The sequence below is a fragment of the Sceloporus occidentalis genome, unplaced genomic scaffold (assembly GCF_023333645.1).
Source record: "Sceloporus occidentalis isolate IW3139 unplaced genomic scaffold, rSceOcc1.0.p SCAF_13, whole genome shotgun sequence".
Taxonomy (NCBI): Eukaryota; Metazoa; Chordata; class Lepidosauria; order Squamata; family Phrynosomatidae; genus Sceloporus; species Sceloporus occidentalis.
Window position 1 is genome coordinate 10,198,233 of NW_028316993.1, and position 15,768 is coordinate 10,214,000.

At 41.4% G+C, this 15,768-nt stretch overlaps 1 protein-coding gene across 1 annotated transcript; it reads left to right on the top strand.

Moving 5' to 3' along the window:
* The first annotated feature begins 2,675 nt into the window (after positions 1-2,675).
* Positions 2,676-7,396, top strand: LOC149304909 (trypsin-like). Its single transcript, XM_089479237.1, has 5 exons — positions 2,676-2,760; positions 4,044-4,203; positions 6,034-6,287; positions 6,646-6,782; positions 7,204-7,396. Exons 1-5 carry the CDS (start codon positions 2,715-2,717, stop codon positions 7,354-7,356), a joined length of 750 nt encoding a protein of 249 aa, XP_089335363.1. The 5' UTR covers positions 2,676-2,714; the 3' UTR covers positions 7,357-7,396.
* Positions 7,397-15,768: the final 8,372 nt, after the last annotated feature.

Here is a 15,768-nt window from a genome sequence, read left to right on the forward strand (position 1 = left end):
GACAGTACCACACTAGGATGCTGTCAGCCTTTATGGTAAGACATCTCTATGCTTCCATTGCTTTCTTGCTGTCTTTTGCAGGGTCCTTAATAACAATAATGTATTGTTTCCTAGGGAAAGGAGGTGTATAGTCTGGGGCGCCCTGCTAAAGAATCTCTTCTAAAGGCAGAGGGGATTCTTAGCCTTATTGCTGACATCCTGGTTTATTATTTCTGCCAAGGCTTGTACATTTGGATGGATCTGGACAGGCCATACACTGCTGCCTGCAGCCAAAGAGGGTACTCAGTATAACACCTTAGCCAGAAACTACCTGCAGGTCACTCTGCTGGTTGGAATTCAGCTTTCTGCTTTTCTCTTACACTTTCCACATCGTGAATAATTCTCAGCAACAGCTGGGAAGTAAAAATGAGTTAAAACTAAAGTTGTTAGCCAGGATGAACTACATTTTTTTTTACTGGCTAATGAAGGTTAATTTTAAAAGCCATAAAATGAGCAAGACGGAAGCTATTCTATTAACGTGACAAGGAACATTGTTTAGTTACTTTTAAATGTTACTTTCTAAAGGCATTTTTAGAAACATTTAACAGGAACTTGGGTGGGTGCGTGCAATTTTGGAAAAATAATGGAAGAGCAACGTGGAGTGTAATGCAGGTAGTTACTGTTTACCTTTACACACCATTGTAAATAGCTTTTAAAAAGTAACTTCCAAGTTTTACTCTGGCCCTTGGTCAGTACCTCAGATGATCCTTTATGCAGTTAGAATATTTCAAATTTTGTTTCTGTTGATTAAGAGCCATGTCAGGGGTGGATTTAACATTCTGTTTGTATCATTAACACTGCAGAGACATACTGAATGTTGAGGGTTTGCAAGTGTTGATTTATTAGGAGGATGGCAGTGGATAACTTGTGGCCCTTCAGGTGTTGTTGGACTGTCCTTCCATCAGTCCTAGCCACCATAGTCAATGGTGAAGGATAACAGTTTAGTCCAACAACTAGAGGAACACCTATTACCTCCTCTTGGTCTATATATCGAGATCTTCACCAGCAGAGTTGCTGGTCATGGTTTAATTGTAGTTCATTCATCAAGTAAAGAGCAGAGAGAATTACCAAAGCAAATTGAGCTAATTAAAGCTAATTAATAATCGGGAGAGTATCTTTTATACTACACAGTTATAGCAGTTCGATACCACTTTAACTGTCATGACTCCATCCTGTGCAATTCTGGGTTTGATAGTTTGGTGAGGTCTAGCAGAATCCTCTGTTTGAGACCTGTCATCTTCTTCTCCTTGAACTACAGCAACCGAGTTCTCTAGCAGAGAACTCTAAGACCGTCACCAAACTACCGATCCCCGGATTCTGCAGGATGAAGCCATGGCAATTAAACTGGCATCAAAGTAGTATAAACATAGTGTAGGTGCACTCTCAATCATTGTACACATTATGCTGAATGAGGTGGTAGAAGACTGATCCATTCCATAGCGGAAGAGTGTGTGATATACGCTTCTCCAAAAACTAGGACATGAATCAATTGATTCAAATTACTAGAAAAGAAATTCTGCCTAAACACTGGCAAGAACGTCCAGTTGATGTCATGCTCATCCAGGCTGAGGACTCAGAAGATGAGGAGGCGGAGATTGAGCCCCAGGTGGTGGGACCTGAAGCTGAGCCAGATCCTAGCTCTGCTCTTAGCTCAAGCAGAGCCTGTTCTGTGTCAGGAAACTCAGCAGCCCAGCCTTCCACTAGCAGAGATTCCAGGCACAGAAGATATGGATGAGCAGGATGCTGAGGTACCTACCTTTAGCCAGCGAAGGTCTGAAAGGGCTTGCCTGTGCCGGTCAAGGAGGCTTTATGAGAAATGCTCAGCAATCGGGAAGCACCTGTAATTAGGAACTGGGTAATATAAACAGGTGCAGGATGCTGAGCTCCTTTGTCAGAGGTTATCTGAGCTTCCTGGCGAAAGCATGTTTCTCTGACTCCCCTGGACTTTGTGGCTTGAAACCTTGCCTCTTGGACTACCGGCTGACCTGGACCCTATGGAACCCCTGACCTCTGGACTGCCTTGCTAAATGTGCCTTTCTGGAACCCTGTTCCCTTGGATTGCCTGACCCTTCTCTATTGGACACTAAATTGGTACTGTGACCCTGTACTTGTTTCTTGTATTTGCAAAGACCTTTTGTTTTGGTTATAAAACTCTGCCAAGCTGTGTGTGATGTTATCAGTCTTGGCAGCTTTCCCGGACACATGATAAGAGCTATTCGACTATGGAATAGATTGCTTCAGAAAGTAGCAGTTTCATATGAGATTTTTAATGGTCATCTCTTTGGGGTGCTTTAGCTGTGAATTCCTATATATCAGAGGGTTGGATTAGATGGCCCTTGTGGTTCCTTCCAGCTCTATATTATATGTGTATAAAATTGTTTTAATGTTCCAATCACATAAAACTTTTTCTGCTTGTAATAATTTAGCTGTCAGGACAGAGGACTCTGCTAAGCCTCCCTCTCCAGTGGAGCTAGTTTACTGTATGCGGAAAGCAGTTGCATACAGGAGCAACCAAATACAGAACTGCCGCCTGCAGTCTGGCACACAGCTGTCTACTATAATTCACATTTTAGTCTTCAGTCTGTGATCCTTATCATTGACAATGGATTTCTCTCTCACTTTTGCAGGGTGTGATAAGAAAGAAGTTCCTGGAAAGATTTGCCTTCCAGCACACCATGTTCCTAAAATTGCTAGTGGCCATTTTGTTTATGGTATCAGCTGGTAAGATCTTGGATGGGCACAGAAGTGTATGTTTTAACACCTGTTGAATGTTTGTGTGTGGACTTGTGAGATCATGTGGGATTAACCTAAGGGTAACCTGCGCCATTGTGCTACTCGAGGCAAAGCAGTAAAATCCCTTTCCTGCAAGTCAGGGTGCAGTGTGTCCAAGGCTGATCAAGCTATTTTGGCATCAGAGGCAGGGGAGATTATCACATGCAAAATCCGCACCAGGATAGACACATGTTGAAACCGTCAGTGACAGATCTTATCACACTGCCCTATGCCCTGGCAAGAGGCAGCCCCTATCCAACCTAGGCTTCTCCGGCAGCTTTTCAAGAATGGGAAAATCCTGTTCTTGAAAAGCTGTAGAAGAAGCCTAGATTTGATACAGGCACAAAAAACACATGAACAAAAAAAAAAAGTTAAACATATGGTAATAAAAAAGTTAAAACACAATTAAACAGGTTATTGTATTAAAATTAATGATAGTGTAAAATCATTAGAATATAGAATCATAGAGTTGGAAGAGACCACAAGGGCCATCCAGACCAACCCCCTGCCATGCAGGAACTCTCAGTCAAAACATAACAATAAACCTAAAAATACAGTAAACCCACATCAAGAAAAGTAACTCCTTGCAACCAATTACTAAAAAGCATGTTTGAAGATTACGTTCTTTGCCTTTTAATGAAAGAAGAACAGAGTGTGGGGCAGCCTAGCCTCTCCCATGGAGGGAAATGTCACAGTCCAACCAGCAGTTTAACTCAGGCAGCTGGTTTTATGTGTCCTAGACAGCATCATAGGGGTTTCCTGGCAGGATTTATTCAGAGGAGGCTTAATGTTGAGGGAATATGACCTGTCCAAGGCCATCCAGTAAGGTTTCATGGTTGACTGGGGGATTTGAACTTTGATCTCACAGAGTCCTAGTTCAGCACTACTAACCCACACTTGCTTTCTCTGCTCCATAGGGCATATAAATCAACTGCCTGAGTTGCCCAGTTTTCTGTGTCTAGTACTTGGGTTGGACCTTTCCCAGACATGGTAAAGGGAAGCTCATAAGTCACTTAATTCCATTCTTTTCCCTCTCAGGAGATGTTGTGTTTTTATTTTTATTAATTATATTAATTATTTTTATTTCTAATTTAATTCTGTCTCTCTATATAAATTAACATATGCACAAAGCCCCTTATGTGCCCAAATGTGTTCTCTGTTCAGTATGGCAGCACAGCTCGTAACCCACTAGTTTTCAGGCAAGTGTTCATTTCTATTTTATGTTTTTTCAGCCACCGCATCGGAAGGAGAACGAGTAACTGGTGGGAAGCCCTGTCTTGCCAACTCTCAGCCGTGGCAAGCAGCACTCTTTTCTGGCTTCAGACTAAACTGTGGAGGGACCCTGATCCACAGATCATGGGTGCTCAGTGCAGCCCACTGTAAAAGGAGATGGTAAGTATACGTAGAATCATAAAATCGTAGAGTTGGAAGAGACCACAAGTGCCATGAGCAGAGACCAGCCAGGGAGGTAGATATGTATTCTGCATGTATACTCTAATAAAGGAGATTATCACACTACCCTTTTTGGCCCTTCCCTCCTGACCTCAGCGCGGGATGAAAACTTTTAAGAACTGATTTTATCACACACCTCTGTGCCCAGGCTGGAGGCATCCAGCACCTGATCCAGACTTCTCCCATACTTTGTAAAGAAGAAAAAAGTGCTGGAGAAGTCTGGATCGGGTACTTGATGCCATGATCAGGTACAGGATGCCTCCAGCCTGGGTATGGAAGTGTCTAGTAATTTGATCCCATGATGAAATCAAGAGGGAAAAGGCCAGTGTGATAATCTCCATAGAGTAATGGCCCTTTTACACTATACAATTGTACAATTATGACTCCACTTTAACAGTAATGGCAACATTCATAGAATCACAGAGTTGGAAGAGTCCTCAAGAGCCATCCAGTCCAACCCCCCCTGCCATGTAGGAACTCACAATCAAAGCATCCCTGACAGATGGCCATCTAGTCTGTGCTTAAAAACCTCCAAAGAAGGAAACTCCGCCATTCTCCAAAGAAGCGTGTTCCACTGTCAAACAACACTTACTGTCAGGAAGTTCCTCCTAATGTTGAGGTGGAATCTCTTTTCTTGTAGCTTGCATCCATTGTTTTGTGTTCTAGTCTCTGGAGCAACAGAAAACAAGTTTGCTACATCCTCAACTGAATTAGAGACTCCTTTTGTATTGTGTCTTTTTAGAGTGTAAGCCTGAGGGCAGGGAACTGTCCAATTAAAAAGATTGTATGTACAGCGCTGTGTAAATTTACAGCGCTTTATAAATAAAGGTTAATAATCATCATCATCATCATCAATGTGACACTCCTTTCAATACTTAAACAGGGCTATCATATCACCTCTTAACCAGGGGGGACTCCACTGACAGCTGCAATCTATCTTTAATTTAGGGAATGTTTTGTGAGGGGGTAACATTTGCAGGACCTAAGCACCAACTGTACCAGTAATAACTGATAGGGACTCCAGGGATGGGGAACTTGTATTGGGAGAAATATAAAAGAACACATATACTAGAGTAACTCACTCTCTCACACAGCATACAGAACTAACAGAATATAGAGTAATGAAAGGGGATAGTGGAGGGTAGAATAAGGGGGTACATCTACAGAACCTGAAGAGATGTATCTGTGTATGAATGTGACAGTTATTTAATAATGAAATGTAAATTCTAACCAACTGGGTTAATACATTTGACTAACAAAATGTGGGAAATTTAATACAGATATAATTCCAGCAAGAGTGCTATACATAATCAGTATTGATCTGAATTAGATATGTATTCAGAAAGGTAGTTGCTGATAATGTGAAAATGGCCTTTGCAGTTACTGTAACACAATAGCAACTGAGCAGTCTTTGTATTCTTTGAAAAACATGTCCTATTGCATTAAAATAAAAATAACCAAAAAAAAATTGAACAGAGCTCAAGCTGCTTTCACAGCCAGGTAGTGTTGCCAACTTTATTATTGTTTATACTGGGGATACTCTTTTGCTGTTAAGAATGGCACCGTATGCAGATATTAAAGCTTTTTAAGTTTCAGCTTTACCTTGTATGAACAAAAATGTACCCAAATAAACAAACCTTCCTGTCAAGAAAAACTTCAGGTGCAAAATATCTCCATGTAGAGCTGCTGCTGATAAAAGCTGGCAGCCTTACTACCAGTTGTCTTTCCTTAATCTGAGCACAGGCTGATCGTCTGTATGTTTTTTCCTAGTCCTTTCCCTGTGCGTCTTGGAGAGCATGACCTCAAGCGCTTGGACTGGTCTGAACAGCTGAAGCTAGCCTCCAAAGTCATTGTGCATCCTGGCTATGACCCTCAAAGCAAAAACAATGACATCATGCTCATCAAACTGCTCACTCCTGTCTGCTTGAATAGCAAAGTCAAAATCCTCAACTTGCCAAACACCTGCCCTGTTCCTGGAACCCAATGCCTTGTTTCAGGATGGGGTACAACAACCAGCCCTGAAGGTATGTTGTTGCTGTTGCTAACTGACATCAAGTCAACTTTGACTTATTTAGGGTTGCCATAATTCTCTACTAAAAACTGGGACAAAATGTAGGACAAAACTTAGCCCAAAATGTAGGACAATTGTAAGATACAATATAGCCCAAAATGTACGACATTTAAGGTCATCCATTTTTCTTAAGTGTCGGGTCTGCTTTGACTTTGAGTTTGTGCATGGCAGGAGATTGCACTGGATGGCCTTTGTGGTCTCTTCCAACTCTACGATTCTATGATTCTAATAACATTATTCTCTTTCTCTACTCATTATTTACTATTACATGGTTCCCCCACCCGTAAACATTGTGTTTCTTCCCCACACAGTACACCTCCCAGATGTTCTGCATTGTGCAAATATCACCATTGTCAATCATGAGGTTTGCCAATCCATCTACCCCAGCTATATCAATGAGAACATGGTCTGTGCTGGCAGGATGGAAGGAGGCACAGATGCTTGTCAGGTAAGCTCAGTTTCTTAGCATATTTTGGGGGACAGGTGGATGGTGGTGCAAAAGAATTATCTCGAATAAGGATGTAAAAAGAAATACACTGAGTTCACATTTGATTATAAACATCCATTTCATATCTTTCCTTGGGACTGGCCACAAAACTGAGTGTAGTTTGCCTCAGAAACACACATATTTCAAAGGTTACTATGGGTGTTAGAGAGGAAAATGTGCACATAACCATGAGTACATTTGAAAAATGTGTGTGTGACTAAAAATGTGCACAAACATGGATTAGTCTACTCACTTGATCTTAGCCAAAAGGTTGAGAAGCAAATTCATGAAGAAATTTGCAAATATGGCAAAGTTATTACTGAAAAATATACAAATGAAGCACAGCCATCTCTAATTATGTTGCATTCTTCTTTTCCTACAGGGTGATTCAGGTGGACCCCTTGTCTGCGATGGGAAACTGCAAGGGATTGTATCCTGGGGCCCTCAGATATGTGCGCAGCCGAATAAACCAGGAGTCTATGTGAATGTCTGCAAATATGTGGAATGGATTAGAGAGACAATCAGAAATAATTGACGATCGGATGGCAGTTTTGAACAAACTGGAGGGAGGGCAAATATACAGAATTTACAAAACTTCTGTCATTCTTCCTAAATCGTATGATTTAGTTTGTTCTGTGGTGCTTTTGCCAAAGTGCTGTGTAAAAATGTGAAATAAAAGTTGTTTTTGATTACCAAGTCTTCTGCCGGCTTCCAAAACCATCTCAGGGCAGTACAAATGGATTGGAGCCATGGCAACCACACACCGTGGCCCTGATATGGCATTTTCCCAGCCCAAATGGAAGCAGCAAAATGCTGCTCTTTTTTGGGGTGAAAAAAGGGTGGCTTTTCTGCCGTGACACTGGCTATTTGGCACTCCTGAGGCATGCAGCATATAAACACCACACCACCGGAGCACCGCAATGCTGCTCAACTTCCAGTCAGGTGGGTGGCGTGATGCCGGCTTGGAGGCAGCATCAGGGCGTGCATCATCTAAACGCCATACTGACACGCCGCCCCAAGCCAGTGTATTGTGCCGGTCTGTTTTGCTCCTTAAAGGTGATTTTTTCATTAATCCTTTCTCAGTGCCATCTCTCACCATTATTCATTTTGGTTTGCCCTGGGAAGATTTCTGGTTGATATTGCCAAAAGTTGCCACTTCAGATCATGAACCTCCACCTCCAGCTTTAACAAAAGATATTCAGTTCCTACACAGAACTTGTATATCCCATCACCATGTACAGATATGAGAGTTGGACAGTGAAAAAAAGCTGATAGAAGGAAAATGAACTCATTTGAGATGTGGCGTTGGAGAAAAGTGCTGACAATACCGAGGACAGCCAAAAAGACAAACAAATGAGTTCTAGAATAGGTTAAACCTGAACTTTCCCTGGAAGCCAAGATTGCTAAACTGAGGCTGTCAAAGTTTGACCACATCACGAGAAGTGAGGATTCACTAGAAAAGACTATTGATGTTACCACACCAGCCTTTAAGCCTGATACTAAAGCTAGAGGATAGCACCCTTGGCAACACTTATTGCATGATGTTGTAGCCATTTCATAGCTCCTTTTTTGTTAGACTGTCCCTTTTCATTGATGATAAACACCTGTCAATAAGGTCCCAAAGGTGATGCTGTAGCATTTCTCCTCAGGTGTGATAACTTCATAGGTCAGTGTGCCCTCCTACTTCTTCCTCCTCTCCTGCTCCCTATTCCAGAGCAGACTTCTATTCATGAGGAGGCAGCCATTCCTTTTTTAGGAGAAGCAGAGGGAGTAGGAAGGTAGGATCAAGGGGAACGAGGAAGAGACCATGTGGGGGCCCTTGGTGCAAAAAGACACATTGTGCTATTGAAGAGAAACTGCAGTATTAAGCGTTCCAAAACTGGTATGTTTTCGTGTGTTTTTTAGTACCGCAATTGCAGCAAGAGTGAGGTGAGACCAAGGCTCGTGCAATAATGTGCTATAATGTTAGGGAAGGTGGGATTAGTAGAAGGTAGAAGACATTAGAACAAGAGCAAAAAAAGAGCAAATCACAGATGGGCAAACTCAGCCAAAGAAACCACAGCCCTGAGTCTGCAAGACCTGGGCAGGGCTATTGATGTAAGGCTGATTTGGTCTCTCATTCATAGGACTGCCATAAGTCAAAGTTGACTTGATGGCAGATAACCATCACCATCACATCTTCTTCCAGCTGCAGTGAAGAAGGTTTGCAATAAAGACTTAAACCAAAAGGTGGCAGCAGGAAGACTTGTACGAGTCATTTGGTCTTTGCTCTCTCCCAATTGGAATTCCTAGAGCAAAAGAATAGCGCTGTGATTTCAACCAGCAGAAAGGCTGTCCCTCTAGTAGTGGTTCGTCATAGGATCTTCGTAGCCAACTCAGCAGCTCCTATTATAGTAAGAAAATTCAGCTCATGTCACAAAGGAGAAAAAGAATGAAGCAACGTGGGAAAGAAAAGAGGGCATTACTCCAAATGATAGTTCTGCCCCAATGATTTTTTTTCTTCAGTTAAATTATTTTGTAGTGACCAATGACTCAAGCTTTCTGTTCCGACTTCTGAACATCCTTTTTAAATTGTGGTGCTCAGAACTGGACACGGTATTCCAGGTGAGGCCTTATCATTGAGTATATACGGTAAATCCCAAATTTATGCAGAAATAGAACAAAACAGATTTAAGGTTAGAAAAATGAGAACCCGAACAACACCAAAATGGACCAATTTTTGTCCCCATTTTCAAAGACAGGAAAAGTTTTGCCTTTTGGCTAACTGGTCTGCCTGCATCACAACACCTCTAGCTGGATGAGAAAGCAGACAAAGATTTAAACAGGAACAGGAAATGGGCTATTACAATTTGCTCTTAAAGCTATGGACTCTTATAAGGGGACCTGTTAAAAGTCAGCTAAGGGAGGATTTTCGGCAAAACTAAGATGGCAGGTAAAAAAGTCAAGAGTATTGCCAGGGCAGATGGAGGGGACTAAGGACAGCCAGTGATTGTGGGTCAAATCTGAAAACACAGGAAAAGAGAAAGAAATATTTAACAACTGTTAGCCTTGTGAACCTGTTGCCACATCAACAGTCATACTTAATATTGTAAGCAGTTGGCCAAGGAGGTGTTAGTAAAGTACATAATTTCTAGGTGTGGTTGGTGGCAGGTAGTAGTAGTTGCAACAGATGTTTGTAAAAAGCATGCATATGAAAACAATAAGTACAAATGTTCATGGATGGATTAACAACACAACAGTAGTGGGGTTTTTTACCAGTGCTGCTCAAGTGACTGTAGAAAACCTTTCTCAGCCAAATAGACATGATTCATCATACATACAGAACGATCACAAGATTAAAATGTGATACATGAAAACCCGGTTAATTTTCAAATGCCTGTTTAAATAAAAAGGTTAAATGAGAACAGAGGGAACCAGACTAGCCTCCCACAGTGGAGGAGCAGTCATTGAGAAGGCTCTTTCATGTGTCCTCCATAGATGGGCCTATGAGAAAGCCCTCCTTTCCTATATGGAGATAACAGTCATTCACATAGTCTGAACCTAAGCTATAGCAATTTTCCCTATTACTAGTTGTCTGCTACCTAGAAGCTTTGAAGAACATCAAAAGAGGCTTTTCCACTTCTGATGAGAAAAGTCTAGACCCTTGGATATAGAAATATTGTTCCTGTATATTTGAAACCTGTATATCCCAAGGCAGTGCATCTCCTCCTTCCCATTTCTTATCCAAAAGAACCCCTGTGAGACAGGTCACAGTGAGAGAGAGAGAGTGACTGGCCTAGAGTTGCTTGTTGAGTTTCATGGCTTAGCATGTATTTGAACCCGGATCTCCCAAATCCGTCCAACACACCACTGCACTATACAGTTTCTGAACTCATCTGTATTCTTAAAACCAAATCTGGAGTGGGGATAACCCTTCAAATAGAGGACGTTTTTGAACAAAGGTGCCACCTACTCTGACAGTCCCTTCAGACAGAGCGTTGTTCTTTGTAAAGAAGTAGGACACACAGGCCTAATGTGTGTAGCTTGATTTTCACAATACCTAGGAAACATCTAAGAAATGCAGGCCATAATACCTGACAATACTTGACAATGACCATCTAAGGCATTCTAGACCTCCAAACTGCCATCCCTGTTCAGAGCAAGACATCAGCTGCTTTCTGATGTTTTACTTCATCATTCCAAAGACCCCCAGAAACTCGCTTCTCCTTTCATAGAGATTCCCTGCAGGTGGGGTTTCAAAGTACAGGTCTGGCCCCAGGATGTGTAACCTACCACTCAGCGCCTTCAGACTCCATAGTTTTAATTATCTGCTCTGCGGTGTTTATTCAGGGTAATTATTTAAAAATGTTTTCTAGTTGGCTGCAGTGGTGCAATATGTGCCGTGTAAAACAGCACTACAAAAACAGTGTTAGTGATTGTCCAATGAAGTAAATTGGTAAATCACTGGGTTAAACCTCAGATACATTTGTAAAACAGTAGATCTATATGTAGTGCATCACCATATACTCTCTCTCCATAGATGCTCATCTTTCTGGGAGTCACAGGTAAAGCATTCATGTGTCTTCTTTACAGAGTAAACAATTAGTCACTGTAATAGCTTTGAGACGTAGTATACTTCCTATTCTGCATCTGAACAGAGTTGAGAATTTGTATCTTTGATTTTAAAAAAATAGTTTAAATAATTTTTAGCCTGCAGGGTTTAATCACAAGCAGCGTGTAAATAACAAATGAAACAATATAGGGCCTATGATGTATCTGGGAGTGTGAGCCTTTTTGGGTTTTAGAATCATAGAATCATAGAGTTGGAAGAGACCGCTAGGGCCATCCAGTCCAACCCCATTCTGCCATGCAGGAACTCTCAATCAAAGCATCCCCATTGACAGATGGCCATCCAGCCTCTGCTTAAAGACCTCCAAGGAAGGAGACTCCAATACACTCCGAGAGAGTTTGTTCCACTGTCGAACAGCCCTTACTGTCAGGACGTTCCTCCTAATGTTGAGCTGGAATCTCTTTTCCTGGAGCTTGCATCCATTGCTCTGGGTCCTAGTCTCTGGAGCAGCAGAAAACAAGCTTGCTCCCTCCTCAATATGGTATTCCTTTAAGTATTTAAACAGGGCTATCATATCACCACTCTGCCTAGCTTTCTTTCTCCCTCATCTCACAACAGTAAGTTGTCATCTGTAGCCCCTGAACATGTTCTACCCTCTGTGCTGCTTTTCCTCTCTATTTTTTCTTACAGATCTTTTGTACTCTTGCAAACCTAATGGTTATTCTGGATTTGCTCATACCCTCTTGCACATGAACCCAGAGAATACTCACCCGTGGTTGTTCTTCACCCCGGAACGAAGTGATGAGTGGTGTGCCTAAAAGGTTCTGTCTTGGGGCTGATTTTCTTTACCATCTATATAAATGACTTAGATGAGGGAATAGAATGTATGTTTATCAGCTTTTCAAATTATAACAAATTAGTGGTAGTAGTAAATATTCCAGAGAACTAGAAAAGGATTCAAAATGGCCTTGATAGATTAGGGTACTGGGTCAAAACTAACAAAATTAATTTCAGTTGAGATAAATGTAAGGAGTTACGTCTAGGCAGAAAAAAATGAAATGTAGAAATATAGGACAGGTGACACCTGGCTTGAAAGCAGTACATGTAAAAAGGATCTAGCGGTCTTAGACCAATAGCAATAACAATATAGCAACAGTATAATAACCAGTCATTATATCAAAATATGATCTGAAAAATATCTCAAAAGAATTTACTGACAATACTGTATAAGAAAAGATGTGTGCTATTAGGCATAATCGAATGAGAATCAGACGAACTATTGTCACAAGCCAGGTATATAATAAGGGAAGAATGCAGAAAGACACTATCTTGGGGTATAAATATTTGTTGATTTTCTCCCCCCCCCCCCTTTATTTTTTTGCATAAACAAAATTCAGCAGTCCATTTCAATTATAACTTGGATTTAATTACTCATAACCATGTTCTTTATGAACATTTGCATCATGCTAAATCACCTGTAAGTATAGTCTACAGTTGTTTTGTGGCTGCCCCCAGGATCCCACAGGCGGTCAATTTTTTTTTAAGTGGGATGTTGCTGGAGCATTTTTTGCTTCCACATGCCATCTGGGGCATTTGTATCATGTTTGGAAGCCACCCAGACCCTCAGGGGTCAAAAGTCACATATCTTTTGCCCTAAAATACTCTAGTGGGTGTGCTACCATAGCTTTTGGGAGGCCCCTAGCTAGGTCAGTTTAGGCCCAGTGAACCGGAAATGACTTATGCTTATTTTCCTGTTGTTCAGAAGCCAAACATGGTAAAAGTGCCCTCTCATGTCCCCTTGAGGGCATTTAGAGGCCTTTTTCGTAGGAGTGGCTGCAGTTTGGGGTATGTAGCCCCAGGGTCTCCTAGGGTTAATGCAGCTTTCCAGTTTCTGCAATTGCCCTCCTCTAATCTACAGCAACCTCCCTCAACCTTACAGCCCTAATTTTTGAAAAACCACACAGCCACTGGCTATGGTGCTCAGAGAACATTTGGGATGGTGCGTGTTTGAGTGAAATACATTTGAGGGAAGCTATTTGGGAGGATGGTCCTCATACTAATTTTGTTCAGGTTTGTTGACTCGATTCATTGTAATTTCCATTCCACCCCAGGACTTTAAAAGTTGTTGCTGTTTTTCAACAGACATGCATAAACAGCCAACAAACATGCATATTCAGACCATTTCCTTAATTTACAACAGACACTACGGCAGTGACATAGACTCAAGTTGTTTGACTCGGACTTAAGTTGAACCCAGGTCACTACAATAGAGATTATTGCATGTGCCTTATCCCATCCTTTTCCCTATGGGATACACAAGCATTTAACTGTCTATGCCAGCGTATACAGCCCCTATGTAATGATATTCCCATCCTTGCAAAGCCATGGGATAACCAAAGGTTGCATACTGGCTGCATAAGGGCTGCATAGGCTCAGCCCCGGGAGGATGCGATAAGACCTATCTTTGACAGTTAAACATGCACCTATCCTGTCGGGAAAAAGGCAGGATAAGGCAGGTGTGATAATCTCCAATTACCTGACTTGGACTCAACTTGGTAATAAATGACCGACTGACTCAGCTTGACCTGAGACTTGCATATTTGGTTTAGTATGATAACACATTCATCCTTCTATCACTCCCACCTCCACCCAGTCTTGGGAGTTTAGCGCACAGCTTTAAAAGTGACTTACCGTTGCCAATTTCAATTCAAATTTGGGATACAATTTACTCCCAGCTTTGCAAATTGGCCGGCTGAGCCCGGACGTTATCCGGGATTGACCCAGCTGGCAGCATCGCTGGAAAAATGCATGCGATAAAATCCGGAAGTATCCTGAATTCGAACTGAAATTAGCAGAAGTAAGTCACTTTTTTTAGCTGTGCGTTAAACTCCTTGTTCTGCCTCAGTCTCTGCTGCTGCTGCTTTCTCCTCTTGTGTGTGTGTGTGCGCTGGGAGATTAGAATTCAAAAGCTGGCAGTCCCAATTCTGCTCTAGATGCCTATGTTTAGAATTATGGAAGGAAACTGGAAAATGTCTAAGTATAGGAAGAAATCTAGAATACGGGTATATAATAAATACGACAGAGACTTACAAGAAGGTTGGATGGTGTTTCTGCCTTTGATGGACACGCAAGGCATCGAGATTTTCCTTTGGAGGCAGAGAGCTTGCATTTCAGGTTTCCTTCACATTAATCTTTCACTGAATGCAAATTATCACTTTCCCATTTCAACCCCTTCTTTCTCCACATCTAACCTTTTCTTTCAAAAGGCCCAGATGTAGTAATGGGTTCCCACCGCCACCCTTTGAGAATGTATTATATAGTCTCCATTATGCCCTAAGATGAACCCAGTGTCAATATGCCCCTTGGCAAAGCTGCAAGGAAAATAATAATGTGAAGAGGTGGAGGGTGGAACCATTTGCAGGTTCTCCTGCTCAACACCTAATGTGGATTTCTTGTTGGTGTTGAGATTGGAAGAGATAGCTACTGCTTTGACTCATTGCAAAGGCCCCAAAGCTGTGATGCATCAGAGAGGGAATTAGTCAGGACCGTCCTACTCTGGGCATTTAAATCTTACCTTCTCATCTCCACTACTTACTCCTTCAGACAACATTTCGGAAGTATCTCATCTGGTGCTTCATCAAAAGCGGTAGGTGAGTAAAAAGCTATATATACAAATCTACTTGTCATCGTTTATCTAGAATTTTATTCGGGGACAGAGACTGTACTGTTAATTGTTTTGCTCTTATTTTGGCTGTGTTATTTCCTTAATATATTAGTATTGTTTTCTTGGATTATGTAGAATAAAAAAATAAGAATGGATAGATATTCTAACTAAATATTGAAAAGAACTTTCTTTTCCATATGTTAAAAGACTATTTGACAGCGGAATAGATGACCGAAAAAGTGTAGACTTTCTGTTACTGAATATATTTCAGGAGATGGATGGCCTCTTTTCAGGGATACTTTACCACTTAACAAGCTGGCCCTTCCAGATCTATCTATTTATATATTGACCATCATGGAAATCAAGAATTTAAAAAATATATAAGAAACAGTTATATTGATCGCCAGAGATGAATGAATCTGTCAGTTTCTGATGCTAAACTTTTACAACCTCTAGGTTTTCTCTATCAAATATTGGAAGAAATTTTTATCACTTTGAAAACTGGAACAAAATGAATTGAAATGTTCAGCCATTTGCACTGACTAAGGTTAAATAGCTATAACTTTTCCCACTATGGAGCAGATCATGTTGTACCTCTCTACGATGCAGTTATTAAAGATGAGAAGGCTGTCAGGGGAAAAAAGGGGATGGTAACCCTAATTCATCATCGCAGATTTGATTGAATTACACAAGAATCTGAAACCACATCTAAAATCTAAGCCCTCTTGCCTGTG

Coding starts and splice junctions, on each gene's coding strand:
- LOC149304909 (XM_089479237.1), top strand. CDS start 2,715: ATGTTCCTAAAATTGCTAGTGGCCATTTTGTTTATGGTATCAGCTG. Junction 2,761..4,043: donor TTTGTTTATGGTATCAGCTG/GTAAGATCTTGG, acceptor ATGTTTTTTCAG/CCACCGCATCGGAAGGAGAA. Junction 6,783..7,203: donor GAGGCACAGATGCTTGTCAG/GTAAGCTCAGTT, acceptor CTTTTCCTACAG/GGTGATTCAGGTGGACCCCT.